This window comes from Triplophysa rosa, linkage group LG4, assembly GCF_024868665.1.
Source record: "Triplophysa rosa linkage group LG4, Trosa_1v2, whole genome shotgun sequence".
Lineage (NCBI taxonomy): Eukaryota > Metazoa > Chordata > Actinopteri > Cypriniformes > Nemacheilidae > Triplophysa > Triplophysa rosa.
This window is the reverse complement of record NC_079893.1, coordinates 11,089,289-11,107,327: the sequence shown is the minus strand read 5'-3', so window position 1 is coordinate 11,107,327 and position 18,039 is coordinate 11,089,289. Positions and strand designations below refer to the sequence as shown.

The window sequence follows — 18,039 nt, the reverse complement described above, 5'->3', positions numbered from 1 at the left end:
AATTGCATAATGTACTTTTATTTTATATTTTATTTATTTGGGTTATTTATGTATTTATTTTGTTAAACAGACCAACATATTAAAAACACATACATTAAAATCTAAATGAAAGACTGATTATGTTTTTAATATTTTCAGTTTAAACCAGGATACACTAAAAAAAAGTTTGTAACACAAATAAATTATGGCTCAAAATGAACAACAAACATTTAAAGTTTCTCTATGTAATGCAAACATACTGTGACCTTGACCGCCAGAGAATTTCTTACTTTTATTTAAGCACACAAGATTGTTATGTTGATATTTAACAGCATTACATTTAAACAATGAAATATAGAAGCATTTTCGCTAGTGGTCTCCCTTTATTTACAGTATTAAAAAAACTAGTATATACCGTATGCTTGGCACAAAGTTACAAAATAATCTAAGTGATTGTTTAGCCAAAACGTATTTAAATGACTGAAAATCAATACTCATGAACTTCCCAGACTAGCAAAAACAACTGATTTAATGTGGAATCCATTTTAATATAACATTGATTCAACATTACTTTTCTGGGTCGTGTTTACAAAGAAGGAAATATCAATTAACCAAAATATTTATTTTTAGCTATTTTATATTTCATAACATTTTTACTTTGGGAATTGAACGATTTTGCGTATACAATACGGGGCGGTGTCATGACATGACATACAGGCCACTAGATGGCCCTGTTCTCTTTTAAACTCAGAGGGAGATGAAGAGAAGCAGGGCTGGAATCGTGTGAGAACAGAGAGCTGTCATGAAGTAGAACAGCTGGGACGTTTAAAGGGACTGAAGTACGAGCCCACGATCACACTTTACTGAGGTATTTCTATTCAAAACGCGTGACGGGTCGCGAATGTAGTGCGAGCACAGGCGCCTCCTAATCTCGATAACATGGGCTCAAGCGAGAATTTAAATGGCGAAACTGTATTACTAGACATTTAATATGGTCACTGGCAGCTAATAAGCTAACAGTTAACTGTAAAGAACCCTAATCCGAGTAGAACCAAAATCATAATCTGAACGATAAATACTGTAATGCAGGAGATTACACCAATGCGGTAATTCTATATGCACGCATTTCACCCATATCAACATTGATTGTATACGTTTGTTTTATTAGAAGATTATGGGGGTGGGCCCGGACATTAAAAACTCAAAGACGTAACTTATAGCGTAAATACAGAATGTACGCTTGGTGCATTGTGCTTTAATACCGAGTCAAACGACACGTAGGGCTGATATACTATGTCACATATGACATATAATTTCCTCACTGTTAAATAGTAGGCATAAAAACACTGCTTGGTGTCGTTCTCGGTTTGACAGTCAGTGATCGCATTAGTAAACAGTGATGAAAGCCTAGTCAGGTCTGAAAAGTTCAAATAAGTATGCTTAAGGGGATTAAATAATTGTTTGAAAATCATAAAGATGTTTTTATAACTGTTCTAATAATTTATAAAAAAAATTAAGTCATGTTTATCTTGATGTTTGTGCAACTTTTAATATATGATCAGAATTGTGGAGGGGAATTACAGTGCACACTGTGCTTTGCAGGTAAAGCCTCTGGGAGGCAGGAAGGACGGGTCAGCATGGCAGGTGTTGGGGCGAACGCCCCTGCTAACGCTGCCTGTAAGATCATGACCTTCAGACCTACCATGGAGGAGTTTAAAGACTTCAACCAGTACCTGGTGTATATGGAGTCTCAGGGAGCACATCGTGCTGGTCTAGCCAAGGTTGGGTGTTTGTGGTGCATGCTTGTATATTTGTGTCATAGTCATAGCTGCGGTTTTTGACTTTTGTATCAATGTCATATGCTTTTTATCGTGTAAATCTAATTGTGCAGTGTATATATGCTAGTGTGAATCTTGAGACAAAACAATTACACTGGCATTTTTTAGGATCTGTCATTGCAAGTTATTTTAAGTAAAGACAGCTCAAATTTGCATTTTAGTCTGGGACTAGGCTTAAACCTTGTTTGTGAAACCGGGCAATAAAACAATAAAATAACATAAATAAATAAACCATGTCATATTTGTCACAACAGTAAAACACAGAGATAAATATATACAGTACAGTAGTAACTTAAATATGAACAATTATGAATTACCAAATCATTGTGTCTTACTCAAATTAATTAGTCAGAAATGTAAATTAAATGTCAGAATTCACTAAGACATAATGTGGTCCCCATGTTCAATTGTTTTTTTATTTATTTAATTATTCCTAATTTAAAATTCATTACAATTTACTTTTACTTAATGACTGTCCTTTAATTGACCCCACTCAGTTCCAGCACTGCCTTTGCTACCAAATAAATCCCCTTCATAATTTTCACTGTAGATCTGAATTATTTACGCAGGTTATCCCACCCAAGGGTTGGAAGCCACGTCAGAATTACGAAGATATTGACGATTTTGTCATCCAAGCCCCTATTCAGCAGATGGTGGCTGGCCAATCAGGTCTCTTCACCCAGTACAACATCCAGAAGAAGCCTCTCACTGTGCAGGAGTTCCGCAGACTGGCCAACAGTGACATGTAAGTGATGCGCTGATACTGGATTGGAAGTAACCATCATTCAATTCTAACTAAGAAATTATGCATATCCAGTACACATTCTGTGCATAATAGTTGTAGTTGTACATTTGGTTCCTTTTATCCAGGCTTAAACCACAACCTAAAAGCTGGTAATTTAATGCATTTGCATAGCTTTTGTTAATTCTTTAGGGACATTTAGGGATTTAGCAAGTTGGTGGTTGATCACATACTTAGTATTACAGTGTTATACAAAAAATGGTGCTTACACACCTATGATTTGTTTTCTTTGCTGAGCTGTTTTATGCATTGTCTTGTGCTGGATTTTGTTTGTTCTCTGTTTTGTTGTCTTTAAATGGTGAATTCTGGAATTATGGATATGTGTGATTTACCTACTCAGGTACTGCACACCTCGATACCTGAACTATGAAGACCTGGAGAGGAAGTACTGGAAGAATCTGACGTTTGTGTCACCCATCTATGGTGCTGATGTGAGCGGCACACTATACGATGAGGTGAGGATGCAAACACAGCACCGCTCTCCAAAATGTAATAATTGTCTCTATACAATGGCTCTGGATGATACTACAATACAAATGGTGAAATATTGTGATATGTCCGGAAAACCACTATCATGATACTGTTAATTTTGTTAACTGGTAAGCAGGTGATAGTTTTGAAATTGTACGTCTTCTTTACATCAGGGCATTGAAGAGTGGAACATTGGGCACTTGAACTCCATCTTGGATGTGATAGAAGAAGACTGCGGCGTGTCCATTCAGGGGGTAAACACACCCTATCTTTACTTTGGCATGTGGAAGACCAGCTTCTCCTGGCACACAGAGGACATGGACCTCTACAGTATCAACTACCTGCACTTTGGCGAACCCAAATCCTGGTAGGACAGTTATGTATTTGAACATTTAAAATGACAAGCCCTTCTTTATCTAAAGGAGGTTTACAATTAAACCAGTAACAATTGTTAAAAGACTAAATACTCATCCTTATTCTGCAGGTATGCCATCCCTCCAGAACACGGGAAGAGGTTAGAGCGTCTTGCGATAGGTAAAAAAAACTATTGTGCAATTAGTAAAACTAATAAATAGATTGTTTTACAAAACTATTACAGACAGTACAAGACAGTATTAAATTGAATCCTAATATTTTTTGCATTTGTGCCTTTCATTATATATGTAGTTAATCTGCATTCAGGTCTCAAAAATAAGGATTTGGTTAGATCTGGGGCCCCAGCTGACTTCCAAGGGGCCTCAAGATGACCAATTTTTTAAAATGATAAAAAATTATATTTCCTATTATTTGACCATTTTTATAAGTTATAAAAGTTTTACCAGTTAAAGTTAAGCTCTAAAAAAATTGGGTAGAAATTTTGAGGTTTCGTGAGTGGGAGGGGGGCCTTTGAATATTGTTGAATACAATGAGGGGCCTTGGAGTCAAAAAGGTTGAGAACACCTGGTCTAGGGTCCCTCTATAAAACAACATTTTCAGAAAACAGTATAAATTCATATATACAGTTAAGTCCATAAATATTTGGACAGAGGCACATTTTTTGTTATTTTAACTGTGTACCAAAATGTAATTAAATTACAGTTATATAATGGATATTGGAAAGGGGGGAGCTACATATTAAAGAGCTGTAATTCCTAAACCCTTCAACTAATCTGGATGTGGATACACTCTAAATAAAGCTGAGAGTGTGCACAATATCCATTATATAACTGTAACTTAAATACATTTTGGTACACAGCTAAAATAGCTAAAAATATGCCTCTGTCCAAATATTTATGGACATAACTGTGTATAGGTTAAAAGTTTTAAAGTTTATTTACTTTGCTGTTTGCATTACTGTGGTTCAATTAATGCAGAAAGTACTTTAAAAATAAGGCTACATTTAAATTATTAAAATTACAATTTTTTTTGTTTAGCCCTGAAATGCAAGTATTTTCTTTGGTAGCTAGTGTGATACATGTGTCTTTGTCTTTAGGTTTCTTTCCGAACAGCTTTAAAAGCTGTGAGGCGTTCCTGAGACACAAGATGACTCTGATATCCCCTTCTGTACTCAAGAAATACAGCATACCATTTGATAAGGCAATCCACAGTCTTTTACCATCAACTCTAAACATTTAAAAATGTCTGTTATGCTACTTCTCTTATTTATTCTCAATACTCTTTATTTTTTTACAGATAACACAGGAGGCCGGGGAGTTTATGATCACGTTTCCCTATGGTTACCACGCTGGATTCAACCACGGCTTCAACTGTGCCGAATCCACCAACTTTGCCAGTATCCGGTGGATCGATTACGGCAAAGTTGCTACACAGGTACATGAAGACAACTAATAACAACCGCTGCTGACATGTTGTGAGTCTGTCAAAATCTATTTTCATGTATCTTGCAGTGTACATGCAGTAAGGACATGGTGAAGATCTCAATGGATCCGTTTGTCAGACGATTCCAGCCAGACCGCTACCAGGCTTGGACACAAGGCAAAGACGCATGCACACTGGATCACACTCTGGCCACGCCCAGCACCACACCCGAACTGCAGAGCTGGATTCAGAGACGTTGCAGGAAGACACCTGCCACAAAAAGGTATGAAGCAGTTGATGATGTAAATGGTGAGCTTAGAGGTATAAGGCATAAACATCTGATCATGAATGCAAGCATGATTTAATGCGTCATTGCAATGGGTCAGATGGCAGTCATTTATCTTTTTGTCCATTAACAGTCTCCATTACCCACGTGCGTGCTCCAAACAATTAAAGACAGTAGACACCATGCCAGTGAAAGGTGGTGCTCGAAGGAGTAGAGGTGCAGCTTTAACATCAAAAAAAGAAGAAGAGGAAGAGCCAGTGAAACATGAGAAAGAACTGCAGTACTCTGATTTAAAAGGCAAGTATTATTTTTTTAAACTCTAATTTTAGTATAGTGTTTCCTTTTTCTCTATTTTGCAAATGCAGAATTTATGTGCATTTGCATTACAGTTTACCAGAGGTGGGTAGAGTAGCCAAAATCTTTACTCAAGTAAAAGTACAAGTAACTAGAAAAATTGTTACTCAAGTAAAAGTAAAAGTCACTATTTTAAAATTTACTTGAGTAAAAGTAAATAAGTATGCAATGAAAAAACTACTCAAGTAGCTAGTTACTTAGTTACTTTGTATCTGATTATATAGACCTACTACATAAAATCAATATTAATGGCAATATTTTAATATGACATTTTAATCAATATTTTTAATTATCATAAGCAGATATCTTTGCAATATACTAGAGAGACTAAAGAATAGACAAACACAGAAGAGACAAGCATTTCTGTAAATTTCATCTAGTCCTGATGTCAATGTAGTTTAAACAACTTATTTAGAATAATAGACCATGTCAAACTAAAGCATTAACTAAACTCAGAGCATTTCCTAAGATGATCTAGACTCTAGAGCATATGCAGTGCTCTCTTAAATGAAATACACATTTTTGAACAAAGCTCATGTTTTCTCGTGTTGTGTCACGTGTGTGTTTTGAAACGCTCTTACTTGTAAACAAACAGTAAACAGTGAACCACACGCCCATCAACAAGTTTTCTTCCTTCTGTTCTTCAAATGTATATTTCTGCAAGCCCACGTCTCTGTGTCTGACAGGTAACGCGCATGTTGCTGTGTCTGACGAACAGGTCGCGCGGGTGCGAGCATATGGAGGGCATTTATCATTGCTGGCAAACAATGACACATTTGCAGTTTTGATTGTATAGATATAGATTAATATCCACTTCATCCAACGCTCTTTGTGTTCTGCGTGTTCTTAAATTTCGCGCTACGAGGAGTGAGTAATCCTGCTTCAGATGATTCAGATCGTGCTGCGAACTGAACAAATCATTTGAACTGATTCATTAGTCCATTCAAATGGTTTTGCCCATTGTTCAATTAATGCTTTCAAAAGAATCGACTCAAAAGAATCGATCACTCGGGAATGCCCATAAAAAGAGACGACAACCTTGAAATAAACGCGTTTTAAAAAGCATATTTTAAAATGAAGGAACGAAGGAACGTCAAGCAATGTAAGTTATGTAACGAAGTAAAAGTACAGATTTTCTATTAGAAATTTACTCAAGTAAGAGTAAAAGTACACACTTTTAATTTTACTTAAAAAGTACATATTTTCCAAAATGTTACTCAAGTAAATGTAACGAAGTAAATGTAGCGCGTTACTACCCACCTCTGCAGTTTACCCAGGCAAATTTTTACAAAATTTAGCTTTAAAGGTCCAGTGTGTAATTTTTTGGTGGATCTATTGACAAAAATGCAATATAATATACATAACTATAGCTGCGTTTACATGGACCAATGTAATCCGATTAAAAATCCAATCCGAATGAAAATGCTCCATATAAACACATCAATCAGATAAAAAATGCCCAAGCCGATTGAAATTTCAGTCGTATTGTAAGGGGTGGTTTATGCCGTTTGTAATCCGCTGGATAGGAAATGTAAACACTTGATCAGATTAAAAACTGAAGTAGGAAGTTGTGCGCATGTGCAAAGACAACGCTGGGTCGTACAGACGTAAGGTCGTATGACGCACGGAATGGAGCAGCTGTTGCTAAAGAAACCAAGAACCATAAATCTAACAAAGCGGTACAAATTTACATATGCTTGTCATCTCTAAATGAACATATTAATGTTTCTATGCATTTAAAATGTCTTAACTGTTTCCCTGGAGTGAGTTTTTAACCGCAATTTCTCAGTTCCTTTTTAAAATACGATACATTTGCAGATGTACAAACATCTACACATACCGCAGGTCACCTTGCATGGAATTCGCTACAAAGCTAGTTTCGTAAATATGTTATCTTCTTTGGCAAAGAAGCGAAAACGTGACGACAACGTAGTCCTGTGTCAGCCTCCGTAGTGCTTCGAACGGGAAGGGGAGGGATGGAGTGAGCCGTTGGTTACAATTCACAACCTCACCGCTAGAATAGATGCCGAGAAATTTCACTGACTGGTCCTTAAAGTCACATGTACCTTTTGAGGAAGGCCGCAGTAAATAATGATATATTTATAATATTAATATTATCAAATGTATCATATTATATTAAGGATGTGTTTGCGCTGTCACCTGATTTCCATAATTATTTTAGTGCTAAAGCAATCCAGGCAGTGTGTGCATATAAACTGATCAGGGGCTTCTACATTGGTCTTTTTTAGGTTTCACTGGTCCATGTCGACAAATGTGTGTAGTCAAGGTGACAAGAGTAGAAAGCGATTTGCTGGCTCAGTCCACTCGACAACTCCGAGATTCTTCCCTTGAGAGACCCTCGACCCCTCCGCTCACTGCCACATCGTGCCAGGGAGATCCTGAGCATGCCGACTCCCAGATGTCTGTAATGTCAGATGAAGGTCAGGTATCCACAAATCCTAGCACACAGATGACTATGGACGTGACTCTTAATTCACAAAAAACTGCTGAAAGTTCAAATCAAACTTTAATCCCAAACTATGAATCTGCCTCAGAAACAAGTGCACCTTCTATTTCACTGACCTCCTCACCACCCCTCAGGTCTAACAGTTCCGTGATTCTATTTTCGGAAAGTGAATCCCAACAAGCTAAAATTGAAACAGATGAGACGACCGCCGATATCTCGACCCAGAGCAGTATCGACTGTGGCACATCAGCACTTTACAAGGAGCAAAACTCAATCTGTCTAGACTCCGACTCCCAAGAAGACAGAACAAACTCTGGAATCCATCATGTGGCTTCGTTTTCCGAAATGCCTCTTCTGACGCCCGAGGTCACAGGAGAGAGATTGAATCATTCATCTCTTGTGCCTGAGATGCCCTCACTGACCCTGGCTATCCAGACGGACTCCATGAAACTCCTGCTTGACATTCCAAACACTACTGAAGCACCTGTTCTCAATCAGGAAAAATCACACTTACCTCCTGTTATTACAGATGACATGCCGACTTGCTCTGAAAGCGCCCGTACCGATTGGTTGTACACTGCACCTCAAAAATGTTTCGGCCAACCACAAAACTCAACCTCAGACGCTTGCATAGCAGATCCAGTATCCCCTTGCTCAATCACACAATGGGAACCCCCGGAAAAAAAGTCTAAACAGGAAGGACACGAACACACACTCCCATCAGCAGACACACACACTTCCATTCTTCCTCTGTCCGAACAACTTCAGATCGCCACAAACTGTCTTTTGCAACCTTCCACAGTAGCAGAAATGAATTTTATAGATGCTCAAAATTCTGAAATGACCGAAAGTTCATGTTCCGACAGAGATAACAAACAAACTCCTCTGTGTAATGAAGAGCATCCCAGCTTTCTCGCTGCATCTTTAAATCCCTTCGTAGATTCCAAACCCTTCACATCCACCATTTGGAAAAACCTCAACTCCCAGAGTCCTGCAGTGCTCATTGAAAGTTTGCAGCCTGAGCTGGTTGTGGGTCTTGCTCAAGGTGTAGGCAGTCTCACAGACTACACCCATGATTCACTTTCCTACAGCATGTGGTCTGAATCAAACTGCCAGCAAGAAAAGTCCACCGATTCTCCAAACTCTTCACCTTGTACGCAGGCTTGGGGCAACTTGGGACCCGGTTCCATACCGGGCTCTGGGTCAGAGATAACCCCAAGCCTTCAAAAAGTGGAGGTGGAAGAAGGTGAAGCTTGTGTTCTTGGTGAGCAGACAGACTCTCAGCAACCTCAGGCAGTGGAGATCAAAAGTCAAGAGTATTATGAAGGTGTGAAGTCAGAACCCGATGGGTCCGTAAGCGACTCGGATTCCTGTGAATCGAGAGTAAGAGGAGTTGACAGCAGCAGTGAATCCAGTGATGAGAATGCTTTGAGCGACCCTGAGTGTGGCGAAGCAGGTCTGGAGCCGGGGGAAGTGTGCACAGTAAGTTCTGTTGCAAAGTTATGCATCTTTTCTTAACCAGATGTAATAATACAACAATTTTATTTTATTCTTGCTTGTGTATTTGAATGTTTATCGGTTATTCTGGTGTATAGCACTTTGGTATGCTTTCAGAAGAAATCACTTATATTGGAAATTATTTTATGAAAAAGTTGATTAATTAAAGTGATAACTTCTCTTTTTTTAAATTGATCTGAGCTTCTGCAATGCAATTCTCCACTCTTGGTTTATTTAGTATATCATACATGGACTAATGAATATGCAAATTAGACTCCGCCTTCACTCTGTCACGATGTTGGACTACCTGATCCATTTGGTCAACTGTGTGACGTGATTGGTTGCAGTATGTTTCTGCGGTAGAGAACAGAGGTTTTAAACGGCGTTTTTGAGACCGTATTTTGGGAGAAAATCCTCAGAAATGTTGTAGACTGATGAGTTTGCACTTAGTTTGTCATAAAGCATATTAAAAACACCACGTAGACATGTAAACATATTTTCACCACAGGTGACTTTAAGAACACTTCAAGGAAAACTCTGCCGAAAAATGAAAATTCTGCCATGAATTACTCACCCTCAAGTCATTCGACAACCCTAGCACATCCGTTCATCTTCGGAACACAAATTAAGATGGTTTTGAAGAGGTCTGGGAGCTGACACCCACCCATAGACGGCAACGTAACTGACATTCTACGCTTTGAATGTCAGTTACGTTGCTGACTTGAGGGTGAGTAAATCATGGCAGAATTTTCATTTTCCCATTAATAGTTAAATAGTTGATTTCTCATTTTCTCAAGCTTTACTGGCATGATAAACAAGGGTGTAAAGTGCCAACGGTTTATTGAATGTCCACGTACAGTACCTACACCTGCATGCACAATAAAGGTAGCAAGAGTATTTTATGTTTTTGCAAAGCATTCTGTGTCTCCCATTAACCTTACTACTGTCTCTCACACACAGTATAAAGTTCAACCTGTTAAGAAGACCACCAAGAGTTGGCGTCACCCCCTGAGAAAACCCACAGCGAGAGCAGTACCCAGTGCTGTGAAACAGCAGGCTGCCAGTGATGATGGTAAATGTTTTACTATTTTCATTTATTTATTTATTTATGTTTGCATTTATAGCTTATTAGACAGTACAAATATAGAGATATTACAAGAAATCATATACTGTAGGATAGAAGAGGAAACAAAAGTCCGGAAAAGACATTAAGTCCGGACTGAAATCTGTGAGGTTCAGTGATTAAATAAACAACCGTTTTGCTTTTTTATCGTCTGTGCTCATTCTTTTTGTCTTGCCATCCAGTTACTACAAATACAAACTACAGCTAAGCCAAATAATCGAGCGAAAACAATATTTTTCATGCCACTTTAGAATCAGCATCACCACACTGCAGTGTCTTTACTTTGACTTTCTTACTACATGGGTGGAACAGTGCTCGTCTCATTGGTTTATGTTTTCAATTTCCAGCTCTACTTAACTTAAACTTAACTGATTTCTATATGCGTATCTCAGAGACCATAGAGGAGTGTGAATCTAAAGAAGAGGAACCAGAGACTGAGGAATGGGCGAAACCTTTGGTAAATTTGTGGCAGCATAGGAAAGCTCATTTCCAATATGAAAGAGAGTTCAACATGACTGCGGCTCAAACTGCTCCACACTGTGCTGTCTGCACCCTTTTCATGCCTTACTGCCAGGTAACTTACGGAGACAAATGCTGCAAAACTAGTTTGGATTCTGATTTGCGTACAGTATATGTGCTAAGTTTTTGTTTTTGCTATCTGACAGACTGAAAATTTGGAAGAACGAAGGCATGAAGTCTCGATGAGTGCTACAACTGAGACACAGGGCTCCTTTTTACTGGAGGCGGGCTCAAGATCACGACCCCTTATCCCTGAAATCTGTTTCGCATATGAGGAGGGTCCCTGCCCTTTGAACACGCTTTTGGAGGAGGATGGATCCAGTCCTCTAGTGGCCTGCAACAATTGTTGTGTTCAAGTTCATGCCAGTATGTCTAAGAGATACATAACATACTAATTTAGTGATACCCAAAAAATTAAGCTTTGTCATCATTTTCTCCCAAATATGTTGTTTTAAAAAAAATCTTTCTTTAGTGTAACACTGGAAGAGAAGAATTGATGCTGCGTTTTTACAATAAACATTAATGGTGACTCACTCTGTATAAATATACCATACATGTGTCCTATGGTGTGACATAGCAAAAATGTCAAAAACAAATAGTTAATGATCTATTATTTTATATTATTAATATTTATGTGTAATATAAAATAGAATAAGAGAAATTGAACTTCATTGTTATTTTTTCTACATTTTTTGCTGTCACACCATAAGACACATTCGCGGTTTGTTTGTCAACTACCTAAGTCCACAACATTCTGCCAAGCATCTCATTGAACATCTCATGAAAGCTTGCTTTTATATTAATGACTATCAGTTACCATTTATTTTTAATGTATTTTTTTTAGGGCTGTCAAAATTAACGCGTTAATAACGCGTTAACGCAAATTCCTTTTAACGGCACTAATTTTATTAACGTGCGATTAACGCAGCGCGCATTTTCTGTTTGACCCTTGGCCTTGCCCGTAGTTTGAGAAAGTAAAAGATGCAGCAGCAAACAGAAATGGAGAAAGAAATAGGTCTTCTGACGTAAAATTCATATATAAACGATGTCTGATGGTTCTGTCGACAAGACTAAAGTGATCTGCATTTATTGTCGATGTGAATTAAGCTATCACAGCAGCACGTCGAGTTTAAAATATCACTTGATGGCGAAGCATACAACTGACGCAGAGAGCTCTCCTCCTCGCGGCAGACCACACTAGATTGTTTTCAGCAGAGACGGATGGACAACTCCACAAGCAACAGACTCACCACATCGATAGCTAAATGGGTGGCTACAGCATGTAGGCCAGTTAATGTAGTGGAGGACGAGGGTCTACTTGAAATTATTCGCATCGCATCTAACGATTACACATATGAACTACCTTCGAGAGCCACTGTTACAAGCAAGATTCACGACTCTTACGAAGAGGAGAAAGCGAAAGTCGAGGGGGCGATAAGACAGACAAACACGGTTGCGCTCACCAGAGATTACTGGACTTCCCTCAGTAACCATAGCTACCTGGGGGTCACGGCTCATTATTTTGACGCACACTGGAAACTACAGTCGTGCACTTTGACCGTCATGAAGACAGACAAGAGGCACTATGCTGACGTTTGCGCTGAGCACTTTCTGCAGGTAGCCAGACAGTGGAATATTGAATTCAAAATTAGCCCACTGACCACCAATAGTGCACACAACATGATTGCCGCGGCCAGGCAGCTTCCGTTCGAGCATATGCCTTGCATTGCACACAGCCTCCACCGAGCTATCACAGTTGCGAAAATGTAAACATGCTTGTGTAAGTAAATAGCTCAGTGCATAGAAAGAAGTTATGGGAACCTGTGTTTTTCCTGTTTTTTTTTCCATGTGTTTAATAGACATGTACAAGTTCTTTGAAAAACATCTATGACCTTTGAAACATGTCTAGTCTTCATGCTCTATGTTGAGTATGGTTTCACTAATAATAAACAATATACATTTGCACAAAGCATCAATATTTGTCCATGCCCATGTTGATTAGAGTATTAAAAACTTGAAAAGTATTCATTTAAGGTACATTTATAACGGATAAAAATGTGCGATTAAGTTGCGATTAATCACGAGTTAACTCATTACAACCATGCAATTAATCGCGATTAAATATTTTAATCGATTGACAGCCCTAATTTTTTTTAATTGATAGAAAATCATTGGGACTTTAAGATGGGGTATTTTGATTTCCCCAGTGAGCAACCGCCTACAGTAGCAATCTTATTTTAGTGTTTGAATAACCATTGAAGTCTATGCGGTGGGTAACTATTTTGGCATTGGTATTAGTCAAAAGCCATAATTTATGTAAATTTGAGAGAACGTATACACCGTTTACAAAGTTTGATTTGTTCACAGGTTGCTACGGTGTTGCTGCTCATGACGTCGGCACAGTGTGGACATGTGACCGGTGTGTAGCCGGAGACCTGGCAGCTGTATGTAATCGGTTTTCTATTTCAGTAATAAAAGCACTTGTTACAGACCACATTTGTGTCTGTATAACTGTTTGTATATATGTTTAATAACAGGGATGCTGTTTGTGTAACCTAAGAGGAGGTGCATTAAAAAGAACCGTAGATGACAGGTAATCCCATTTATTTTCAGCCCTTACTAAACAAATATAGTGTTGTTGTGTCATATAAAAAAAGTGCTTTTTACATGGTGTTTATTAAGCAGTTTTTGTGCCAGTCCAGTGTTTTAAGATGTGTTTTAGGTAGCAAATGGCTCATGAATTATATACTCTTAGATGGGCCCATGTTATGTGTGCTGTGGGTCTCCCTGAGGTCAAGTTTCTTGACGTGGTGAAGAGAGCTCCAATTGACATCAGTGCCATACCTGTACAGAGATATAAACTAGTGAGTAATAAACACATAGTGTATAGTGTATATGTATTGTATTTATATATTTACATAGAATTGTAATAGTTTGCACAAACTGCACAAACAATTGAAATAATAGCTCAGCGAAAAAAAAGTCTTTGCACGCAAAGACTAAAGAACAGTTTTTCACTTTGCTCATATATATTCAAATGTCCCTCTTTCTCCATTTGCCCGTAGAAGTGTATATATTGCCGTAACAGAATAAAAAGCCTGTCTGGGGCGTGTATCCAGTGCTCCTGTGGACGTTGCCCCACCTCTTTTCATGTCACATGTGCTCACGCTGCTGGAGTGCCCATGGAGCCGGATGATTGGCCATATGTGGTTTTTATCACCTGTCACAGACATCAATCACGGAGCTCAAGTGCTGTGAGTATAGACCGCAAAAAGCGATCAATACATCATGAAACCACATGCACACCATATTGAACGGAAACCATGCAGCTATTTTTGCTTTAAGACCAGTTGAACTTTAGCTTCATTTTTATCAATGTGCTGTCTGCTTTCTGTTTTCAAGGGGTATTTAACTTGGTTTCATAATAACCCAAATTGTAACCCTGCCTCTGAGAACACGGTCTAATCTAATTATGAGATAATGTGCATCAAAGTTTGACTTCAACCATTCATTTCACTACGATTTCAAAGTTTGACATGGCCTTACTCAGTATTAAAGATATCAAGGTTATAATTTCACAGAATGTTCTTATGTAGGATGATTTTATTTAGAAAACAGTAAATCACAAAAAAAATATAATAGCTGGGTTATCAAAGACAGGATCAGTTATTTGATATTTTTAAGATACTGTCTTCAGAAGTCTCTCCGTAAAATTATTTTCTGATTTAAAATATTGTTCAACTACTAGTTTTTTCTGGGACCATAACCTTGACTTTTTTTTACCTAAAATGTCTCCGAATTATTTTAATTCAGAGATTAAAAGCTTGCTATATTCTAATTGTTATTTACTAATACATTTTTTTTCACATTTTTCACATGGGTTGAGTTGAGTTAATTATAACAAAATTTTATTTTGGGGGCAAACTATTTAGAAACGAAACACAGAACATAAACATCATGCCATTGACACAGTAAAATCAATATTTTTTTCTCCCCTCAGAGAATGAAAGTAAGCAAAAGTGAATTGGTTGTGGGCCAGACAGTGATCAGCAAGCACAAGAACCTACGTTACTATAGCTCTCGTATTACTCAAGTAACCGCCCAAACATTCTATGAGGTCATGTTCGACGATGGCTCATTCAGCAATGATACATTCCCTGAAGACATTGTGGTGAATGCATCTATTACTACTTGGGATAATGTACTGTATGTTAAACTACAACGACACACAATGTCTTGATTTTTTTTTCTTTTATAATATAATTTTTTCTTTTATAAAGCAATTTAAATTAACATTGATTATGGACTGTATTGTACTGTTATATAGAATAATAAATGAAGATTTTGGTTCCAAAATGAGATGACTCATTTACTCAATTAAATCATGTTTTTTTTTATTGTGCATTCCAATTACTATCAATCAAACTGCAGTTGGTTTGTTTTGACTTAAGCCATAATAACAAAAAAATACAGCTAACTAAGACAATAAAAAAATAACATAATAAAAAACATGATTTTTGAAAGAAATTTAAACAGAGTTATCACATTTTGGAACCAAACTCTTCAAATATTATTCTTATATGTCTTGTACAGCATGTGATCTAAGCAAACTTGTCTTCCCTATATCATACTATAAAAATGCTTATACTACATATAGTTAGTTGATTATGTACATGCTTGAAGTCAACTGCCTATACATTTTCTCATGCACTGGTATATGCTAGTATATATCTTATTAGGTCCCAGTATTACCAAGCTAAACTGATTTCATTCTCATCCCCTACCCACAGAGCAGAGACTGTGCCCAGTTTGGGGCTCCTGAGGTGGGGGAGGCTGTCCAGGTCAAATGGCCCGATGGACTTTTTTATGGAGCAAAGTATCTTGGCTCCAACACTACATATATGTATCAGGTACACAGTACACAAGCACGTATATCCTCTCTGTAAAACCCAAATGAATGTCACCCTATTTCTCATACAGCATGTTCTATGTTTTTGTATGTACAAGGTGGAATTTGAAGATGGATCACAAGTATTAGCGAAAAGAGAGGACATTTACACTCTGGATGAAGACCTGCCCAAAAAGGTCAAGGGTCGTTTGGTGAGTTTTCAAAGAATGTACTTTTCATTTCATGTACTTTTTTTCATTTAAATACACTTTGTACATTTTGTTGAAAGTGAATTTGTGGTTGGTGAATGGATTAGTTCATAGGAACGTGCACTTTTCAGTCCACAGCCTCTAGCATGCGTTTCGAGGATGCGTTCTTCACCACCCAAGCTGAAAGAAAAAGACGACGCACCCCAAATTCTCGGTTTCAGACAGATTACATCGCCCACATTAGTCCTCGAACCTTCGCAAGGGCCTTGGAAATGCACAGTAGCAAATTCAACTGACAAGAGGGACTGTTTTTGAAATCAATTAGGTGATTAAAGATCAGCGAGACCGTGATTTTTAAACGTTGCAGAAATACCGTGGTCTTATATGTCAGGGACAAGAATGTTTTTCTAAATTAGAAGTTTTTCCTGTTATATTTAAGAGGTTTTTCTAGCCTCTCATGGTACTCTGCATTGTAATCTCATAATTCCCCCAACACTGTTGAGACTAATTTCTCCTGCATGCATGTTTTGTAATTTATTTGTCTTGTGCCACGCACCATTATGAGTCACTAACACTATTAACGTTGAGCTTAAATCAGTATAAATGTCAAATCAAAAAAGTTGCTACTGAAGTCCATGTGAAGAAGCACATGTCACCTTTTACTTTAAACCTTTATTTTCTATTTATTTGGGGTTTTATTCTTTCTTTTCCAAGTGGTGCTTAAAGCTGTTGAAAAGATTAAAAGAGATTTATGTTTGCTTTGTGATCTGTTAGTTGACCTCAGTTGAATAAACACATCACACTCTTCAAATGGATTCACAATTTAAAAAAGAAATTATACATACAGTATATATATATTGTAGTTATGATTTTGTTTGTAATAAGTTTGGGCCACATATCGTTTGTTTATGTTGTTGCAGTTAAAACCGTCTTGTAAATGCTATGAACTGAGCCTATGAGATATTCAGTCACTTAGCATGATACATGACAAAATAATAATTTGTCAAGATTTTTCAATAATACTATAAAATGTAAACAGTATAATATGGATTAGCATTGCCAATTGAAATAAAAATACAGAACGGGCATCAGACCGAGGAGATCCAAGGAGATCATCAGGCCGGTCCGGAGCTGGGGTGAGCATTAAAATGTGAACTCATGAGTTGATTTACACCGAAATTTTGAGTTTTTGGTTTCAGAACAACTGATTTGAGTTAGTTCTATCAACTCTGGGTAGGCTTGAATTGAGTTAAGCGCTTGCAACACAACTATGACAAGCCATGATCAATGGAGCTCCGATAAGACGATTCACCATGGCAACGTCACCAAAAAAACCATCATGGCAGCAGAATGTGCTTGAGAGCGAGGCACACTTTCCGCTCTGCATACAGTGGATTTACTAATGTGCTGAAAATGACTTAAGTTTAAATTAATATATAGATAAATGTACCAATAAACAAATAAATGAACCAGTAAATGAATGAAACAACAGAAATAAAATAGAAATACTAAAAAAAAATAGTATGTTCTCACTCCACATCAGTGCTCTAGTGATGAGTATGAGACGTCAGGTGTATAGGACACTTGTTAGGATGTCAGACTCTCATGTTAAAAAAAGCAAATTTGGGAAGTAATGGCTGCACGTCTAAATTAATTGTTTATTACCTTTATCGCTTCATTTCTGTATTTATTCATTTATTTATTTGTGCACTTTATTTATACACTTTATTAAGTCATTTCTCATCCCCCATAGAAAACTACCATTTTTGAGTACATGTAAGGGAAAGAATATGCACTGATATAACGCAC

General features: G+C 37.5%; 1 protein-coding gene across 2 annotated transcripts; it reads left to right on the top strand.

Moving 5' to 3' along the window:
• The first annotated feature begins 717 nt into the window (after positions 1-717).
• kdm4c (lysine (K)-specific demethylase 4C) lies at positions 718-16,996 on the top strand. Of its 2 annotated transcripts, XM_057332355.1 has the most exons (22): positions 718-847; positions 1,582-1,760; positions 2,387-2,562; positions 2,960-3,074; positions 3,264-3,457; positions 3,575-3,624; positions 4,562-4,665; positions 4,762-4,899; positions 4,977-5,170; positions 5,307-5,470; positions 7,777-9,476; positions 10,452-10,563; positions 11,007-11,188; positions 11,280-11,499; positions 13,501-13,577; positions 13,671-13,726; positions 13,889-13,997; positions 14,199-14,387; positions 15,134-15,304; positions 15,924-16,043; positions 16,141-16,233; positions 16,362-16,996. In XM_057332355.1, the coding sequence occupies exons 2-22, from the start codon at positions 1,617-1,619 to the stop codon at positions 16,524-16,526; spliced, it is 4,473 nt and encodes a 1,490-aa protein (XP_057188338.1). In that variant the 5' UTR covers positions 718-847; positions 1,582-1,616; the 3' UTR covers positions 16,527-16,996. The 2 variants fall into 2 exon arrangements, with proteins under 2 accessions (XP_057188338.1, XP_057188339.1); XM_057332356.1 differs by lacking the exon at positions 15,134-15,304.
• Positions 16,997-18,039: the final 1,043 nt, after the last annotated feature.

Coding starts and splice junctions, on each gene's coding strand:
- kdm4c (XM_057332355.1), top strand. CDS start 1,617: ATGGCAGGTGTTGGGGCGAACGCCCCTGCTAACGCTGCCTGTAAGATC. Junction 9,477..10,451: donor AGCCGGGGGAAGTGTGCACA/GTAAGTTCTGTT, acceptor TCTCACACACAG/TATAAAGTTCAACCTGTTAA. Junction 16,234..16,361: donor AAAAGGTCAAGGGTCGTTTG/GTGAGTTTTCAA, acceptor TGCACTTTTCAG/TCCACAGCCTCTAGCATGCG.